At 30.8% G+C, this 7,068-nt stretch overlaps 1 protein-coding gene across 1 annotated transcript in view; it reads left to right on the top strand.

The window, feature by feature from the left end:
- The window catches only part of LOC108757093 (solute carrier family 52, riboflavin transporter, member 3-A), a 2,557-nt gene extending 928 nt beyond the window's left edge, over positions 1 to 1,629 (top strand). Inside the window, exons 2-3 of the mRNA XM_018501426.1 lie at positions 78 to 468; positions 536 to 1,629. Coding sequence (XP_018356928.1) covers positions 248 to 468; positions 536 to 1,619 — 1,305 coding nt within the window. The 5' untranslated portion in view covers positions 78 to 247 and the 3' untranslated portion in view covers positions 1,620 to 1,629. The remainder of the gene's footprint in view (positions 1 to 77; positions 469 to 535) is intronic.
- The last annotated feature ends 5,439 nt before the right edge of the window (positions 1,630 to 7,068 follow it).

The raw sequence follows: 7,068 nt of genomic DNA, 5'->3' as shown, positions 1-7,068 counted from the left end.
ATATATATATATACATATATATATATATATATATATATATATATATATAAAACATATATTTGCACTATTATTTTTAGCTTCAATTATCTCTCCTGATAGAGTGGCTGGAATTTCATAATAATCGTTATCATGATAATACAATAGTAAATACCAGACCAACGCAGTGAACAAGTAATCAACAACCAAAAGTGTTCAAATCATTGAGTGAATACAAGATAGTTTAAAGAGTACAAACATTTGAAGACTAATGAGCAAAACATTGAGTCAGCAATTGAGCAACCGGAGGCTGCTTGTCGACCTCCTGGCTCTGATGTTTGGTCTGGGTGCTTGGATCGGAGTAAATGGTGTCTACGTTCAGTTGCCACTCATAGTACACACAGCTCCAGAAGGATGGAGCCTACCTGCGCACATGGTGATGCTAGTACAAATTGCCAACCTAGGTCCCATACTGTATACCTTATATATAAAGTAAATCTATATTTCATAACTCCTTAGGACAATTGTATAACGAATCTAATACAAATGTGACTTTCAGGTACACTGTTTGGGCATATGACAAATATATTATTTATGCTCTGCTGGCCGCAGGAACGTTTGCCTGTATAACATTGAGTTTCCTGTATGATCATACCTCATTTGTGTTCGGCAAAGAACACTCGACTGCCCTCCTGTCGCTGATGTTTGTGACTGCCCTCGTCGGATGTACAAGTTCTGTTCTTTTTATGCCATACATGAGGAACTATCGTGAGATTTATTTAGTGTCTTATCTCGTTGGTGAGGGATTGAGTGGATTTGTACCGAGCGCAGTAGCGCTGATTCAAGGTGTCGGTAATAATCCAGTATGCGTCAACGTCACCAAGCCAAACTCGACCCACCTGGAATTTATGTCTGCGGAATCGGATCCGAGATTCTCCTCTCAAATATTTTTCATCTTCATCGGGACTCTGTTATGCCTGAGTTTTCTTTCGTTCCTAAGCCTAAACTCTTTGCTTGTAGCACGTGGGGAGAGAGTCAAGCTACCGAGCAGCATGGAAATGCTGCCGACCGACACGACGGCACCGCCGAGCTACAAAACTAATGCCGGCTGGAAAATGCCGAGATTTAGCTATTATTATTTATTAGTCATGATGGCTGTAGTATGTTTACTCGGTAACGGTACTTTACCAAGTATACAGTCGTACTCCTGTCTACCATATGGCAGTATAGCGTATCATTTGACAGTCACGCTAGCTTCCATAGCTGGCCCATTGGCCATGTCCTTAGGTTTCTTTGTAAAAACACCAGAGGTGAAGCTCCTCAATATTCTTATGGCAGCTATTTTGGCACTTTCAGGCTTCGTCTTATATCTGGCCGCGAAATCGCCTTATCCTCCCTTGCAACATTCATGGATGGGTGAATTGATGGTAGTCTTTATATGGATAATGCTATGCGGTTTAATTGGATTCGTAAAGATGGGCATTACGACGTTGTATCGACCCGATCCCGGAAGGGGTCTTTACTACACTGGCGTTGCGACACAAATCGGATCGTTAATAGGTGCAATTACCACGTTCGTTTTGGTCAATTACACAAAAGTATTTCAGTCTTATTCGCCCTGCACGTATCTTGCAGAAAATTAATGTAGTCTGTACTTAGGCATATCATTTATTTGCATTATTGGTAATATTAGAAAATTTATAATATATAATTTTTTAAATTTTACTCTCAGGAAGAGTATTAATGAATACATCAAATACAATAAAGAAAACCAAGATCGGTCAAATTTTGGATATTACAAATAATACATTATATATTCTTTTTATTAAATCAAGAATATTAGCTTTTTTTATTTTGTATTAAGATCAAAAAGATATAATTAAAAGATATAAATTAAGATCAGAGATATTTTTTTGCAATTGTTGGATAAAGATAACTTATGATGCCTACTATTATTTTGACACTACACATATAAAAACACTTAGCGATTACTTAATACATGGATATACATATAAAACGATGGTTTTTTTTTCTATTCTCATGCATTTCAAACAGTTTTTACTTGATAGATTCCTTATTTGGTGCCCAAACTGTGCCCAGTAAAACTTTCAATATTTTTTTTAAATTAAATTCTTCGCATACATTGCGCTTTCAAAGCATAACGTGCACTTTTTCTCACAATTAGTTGAATATACTTGATATAATATTTAATAATCTATATTAAGTACTTAATATTTGAGAACACACACACACAGCTCAACTTCATTGTTAAGTCTGCACAGATTGTGTGTCAGACAGTGTTTAATTTTACACAGTGTTTTCTCTTATGAATGCATAAGCATTTTATCTGATAAATTTTATTGAGCAGATTAAGAATCAGTGTTGAAAAAGGAGATATATTCTATGATATATACAACAATTCGTATATCCAAACTTTAATTGTACAATATCTTTATGACTATGCTTTTGATAAATTTATGCAAAGGAAGAGTTCCATAGATATTTTCACCTATTATTCGGGAAAGTGTATGCATATGCATGTCTGTGATATTTTAAAAATACTTAAACTGTCAAATATCAGTATTGGTGTGAGTGATCGATTACTTCCGTTCAGAGTGCCGATGTGTTGTTAGAACGATTACTTTTAATTGTCGGCGAAGTCACGCGCCAATCATTTGCTGTGTTACGCAATGATAAATAAAGAAACTTCAACGATACAATGAGAGACGATTGTTTAATAGACGCAAATAGACTACTTTGGACACATCAAATGCAGCGATTGTCCACCTTCTCGTAATCTTATTCGACATCAATGCGCGAACGTCGATCCCATGATATATGCCTTCTTACGCAAGAATAAGTGCCAGCCAGATTGTTAACAGTCCCATAGCGAGAACCTGCGAACACAATAGGCACAGTATGCACAACGACTCGGCTGGTACTTGTTCTTGCGTAAGAGGGCATATATCATGGGACCGACGTTCGCGAACCGAGTCGTTATATCAATTGATATTTTTTTACGACAGAACGTTCGTCATCGGTGACGAGAGGCGTATAGTCTGATTCTGTTTCGGTTTTCTTCCCTTAGCATGCCCAACTTGAAGTTCTCGGGGCAATATTACTTCTTGTTTCTTTGTCCTCGTACTATCGCTCATTGCATTTATCGTTCTATGTTTGTACGAAGCAACAAGAATTTGAGCGATCCTAATTTTCTCGCAAACTGAACTATAAGCGACGAGTAGTCTGACGTTACTGATAACGTCGATTACACATCAGACAAAAAAAAAATGAGATAATAAAGAGTAACAAGGCGAAGTTTGTCCGTATTTAGGAAAGTTTATTGCATGTTCTGATTGGAGTTTGTTGTTTCTTCAGTAATGGATTTCTGTCAAGTTTTGAATCGTACTTTTTTGTCTACCATATGACATCTCGTCTATCAGTTGTTAATTTGTGAACTCACTCGTATGCTTTTTGAATTTGGATCATAGTATCGAATAAAGATTATTAATTGCCTGTTTCTGGTATGTTTGATCACTGGATGCTTGCATTACGTGCATAACTCTATTGTCTTCTGCATCCCCGTTGTAAAAATTAATGTCGGTGTCGAATTGATTGTTCTATCCTGGAATGGGCTTGGCAAATGAAGCGATTATTTCGTTCGTTTTAATACCGATTCGAGGCATATAACTTCTATTATGGGGACAAATCTTTTACTAAAAAGTTCTGTACAATAATGGCTCGAACTATTTTTATATACAAAATTAGTAACAAAAATAAGCGAACAATAAGAAAAATAAAGAGTTTTTATGAAGATAGTGAGAATATCTTGTACCTTTAATGTGATAGATAGGTTGAAAATGTATTGTTTCAATTTTGGAACGAAAAGGTATACTTTATCTAAGTAGTGGCAGTATAATATATGTATGTATATACTTCCTACGTTATTATATTTAAAATATTCCAGAAATTGTATTAAATCAAGATGTTATATATGTGCAATAACAAATTTATGTAATTACACCTGAGTAATCTCTTAGCAAAAATTGTTAAGTTTACTTGCAATTTTTTTTTGCAAGAGCGAAAAAACTTATATAACTTTTCTTATTCAATCTATTAAGATTTTTTAAATTAAGAAAAATTAAATATTTTAGTTAACGAAACGTGTAATATACAATAGTATGTGAAATACACAATTTCTATTGATCATCAAAATAGAATGACTGGTTTTGCAGCTAAAGACAGGATTTTAGCTGATTTTGAAGCAAAACATCTACTAACAACACATCTATTTTTATTAAATGATTTCAATAAATATAATTTTATTTGAAACAATAGGAATTTGAGAATTCTTTTTTTGGAATTAAACCGATTAGAGTTTTTCCTTTGATTTTAACAGTTAATAACTATTTCAGCATATTTTTAAAACATTTAATTCATGACTAATAGGCAAAGGAATCCTAAAGTTCTAATACTTCATTTAAAAATTTTTTTTTTATTTTGGATATAACGACGTTTGCATTTCGACTATTCATATAAAAAAAAATTATATAATACATTTATGCACTTACAATTTCTAAATGTAGATGTATATAACATATACTTAGCAAAATACGTAATATATTTTAATAGTGAAAGTGTATTCACAACTTTTACATTACAAAGCCATATGAACCAGTCACTACTTAACAATAATATAAACATAGTATATTTCAATATAATTATGATAGAACATACTGTTGCAAAAATTTATTCAAATATTTATTATTTACAACAAATTAAATTTCTAAATTGGAATCAATTGTTTTATAAATGTAATTTTAATAGAGCATTATAATTGTTATTTTCAAATAAAACTTATATTTTGTTAAATCTTTTATTTGCTGAAGTTCCCGTTGTTGGAATCCTTCACTTCACAGTTGGACGGAGAATTTATCTCCATTGATTAAGTTTATTAAACGAATAAGCAAATTTAATTTTTTTTTCAAAAAATCGAATGTATATCGATTGAGATACATACATTTCTTTCGTGACATTCTATATAGGTGGTGTATATAAAGTCACTAGGAAATCTAGTGACTTTAGTTATGTATAGCCAAAGAGAAACTTAAGAGAGAACATGATAGCTTTTTCCTATAACAGCAAAGTGCTCCCGTATACTACTGTCCTCTGAAGAACTGAATGCGAATTACAATGTGCGATATTCCTAGTCCATTCTTATTTCAAGACTGTCTTAAGACACTAATACCTCTATATAATATATGATATAATATATATAAAATATGTTCATTTATATACAATTATATAAAATTATATATATTTTTATATAATTTCATATAATTGTATATAATATATTTTTTCCCAAGTTTATTTCAACTATTTACTTCCATTCTGATTTATTTTCATAAAGAGCATATACAATTTGTTATAAATATACAACTTTACAAATACTTTCTAAAGATGTCAAGATGAAAAAGATGTTTTGACTTATTAATTCTTATTTAGTGTTTTAAATAAGAATTAATAAGTTTCCTGAATCTAAATTTTATATTTTTTATTTTAAATAAGTCGTATCAGTTTTTACTGATTCCTACGATTTTATATTTTAAATAAATTTCTGAAACTTATTTTATATTTTTTATTATATTTTTATTATATTTTTTAAATATGTCGTAACAGTTATTTTATTGAGTCAGAATCAGCATTATACGTAAGTTTAAAGAATTTTTGAAACAGAATAATTTACAGCAATAGTGCTGTCATAAATTAATTTTTTAACTATAAAATTTAATAATGATTAACAAGATATTTAATACTTTCAACCAAAGCTGTATTGATCGTAAATTGTTTCGCAATATTAAGAAAAATTGCATGTATCTTTATATAAGAGATGTATAGAATATTATTAATCTTTGTTTAAGTATGAATCATTTAAAAGTACAATGAAAATTGAGACAAAATGTACCATTGGAATCAAAAATACCTCACACATGCGAATAATTACCATTGTAATTACGTTTAAAAGAATCGCGTAAGTACCTAATACAGGATTAAACTAGTGTCAGAGATACCGCAAAATAAAGCGTGAAATGTACGACGATACTCGTTTATTAAAAATCATGTAAAATACGAACAATTGGATAAACCGTGAATATTTTTTATACGCAATAATTGGATATCTAAATGGTGCGCGGCGAACAGCGAGAGGAAGGGGAGGCACGCTTCCCCTCGGTTTTCCCGCGCGAACAGCGAGGAGTGGGGGAAATTGCCGCGCGACGCGGTTGTTAACTACCACTTTGGCATTCGCTCAGCGACTTCGAAGAGAGATGGATCTGTTTTACGAATCGCTCCGAATCGCATTAAATCCATGACGGATAATATATCTACGAACGCTAATTGATGAATCAAACATACATAACAAGTAGTAAGATTGCTCAAAAGTAACTCTTTTATCTTTTTTATTAAAAATATACAATATTTTAAATATAAAATATTTTACGACCGAGTTCCGTATATCAATATAAATCGATATTTGACTTTATATTATGTAAAATAAAAAAAACTCCAATTAGTATTTCGTCGCGAAATTAAAATGAAATAATTCCTTATATCGATTTTCTCAGAACTCAGCAGTTTAGTTTTAGTGGCGCGAGTCAATATTTAATGTGATATCATAATTGTATTATTGTACACTGATGAATTTATTTGGTATTTATTTTATAGTTTCAAGTATTTTGTACCAATTACTTAATGTGCTGACGAAGGGCAAAAGATAAAAAGTTTTTTTTTACGTAATTATTCACTCAAATGTTTTTTATATCCTAACATTACATCTCAATTTTTATTGCTCTCTGACGATTTACAATTAAATAAAAATTAATAATAAGTTATACATTCTTTAAGTAAAGATAAGTGTAAACATCTTTTTTAAATTCGATTTTTATAAATATATATTAAATATATTTATATATTTAAATTTAATAAATATATAAGTATATATTTATATATTTAAATAATAAATATATTTATATATTTAAAAAATTATATGGTTACTATAACATATAATTATTTAAGATAACTTTATGTTTAGTAAAT

Source organism: Trachymyrmex septentrionalis, unplaced genomic scaffold (assembly GCF_001594115.1).
Source record: "Trachymyrmex septentrionalis isolate Tsep2-gDNA-1 unplaced genomic scaffold, Tsep1.0 scaffold132, whole genome shotgun sequence".
In the NCBI taxonomy this organism is placed as follows: Eukaryota; Metazoa; Arthropoda; class Insecta; order Hymenoptera; family Formicidae; genus Trachymyrmex; species Trachymyrmex septentrionalis.
Note: the sequence above shows the minus strand (reverse complement) of the source record. Positions and strands in the feature narration are given on the sequence as shown.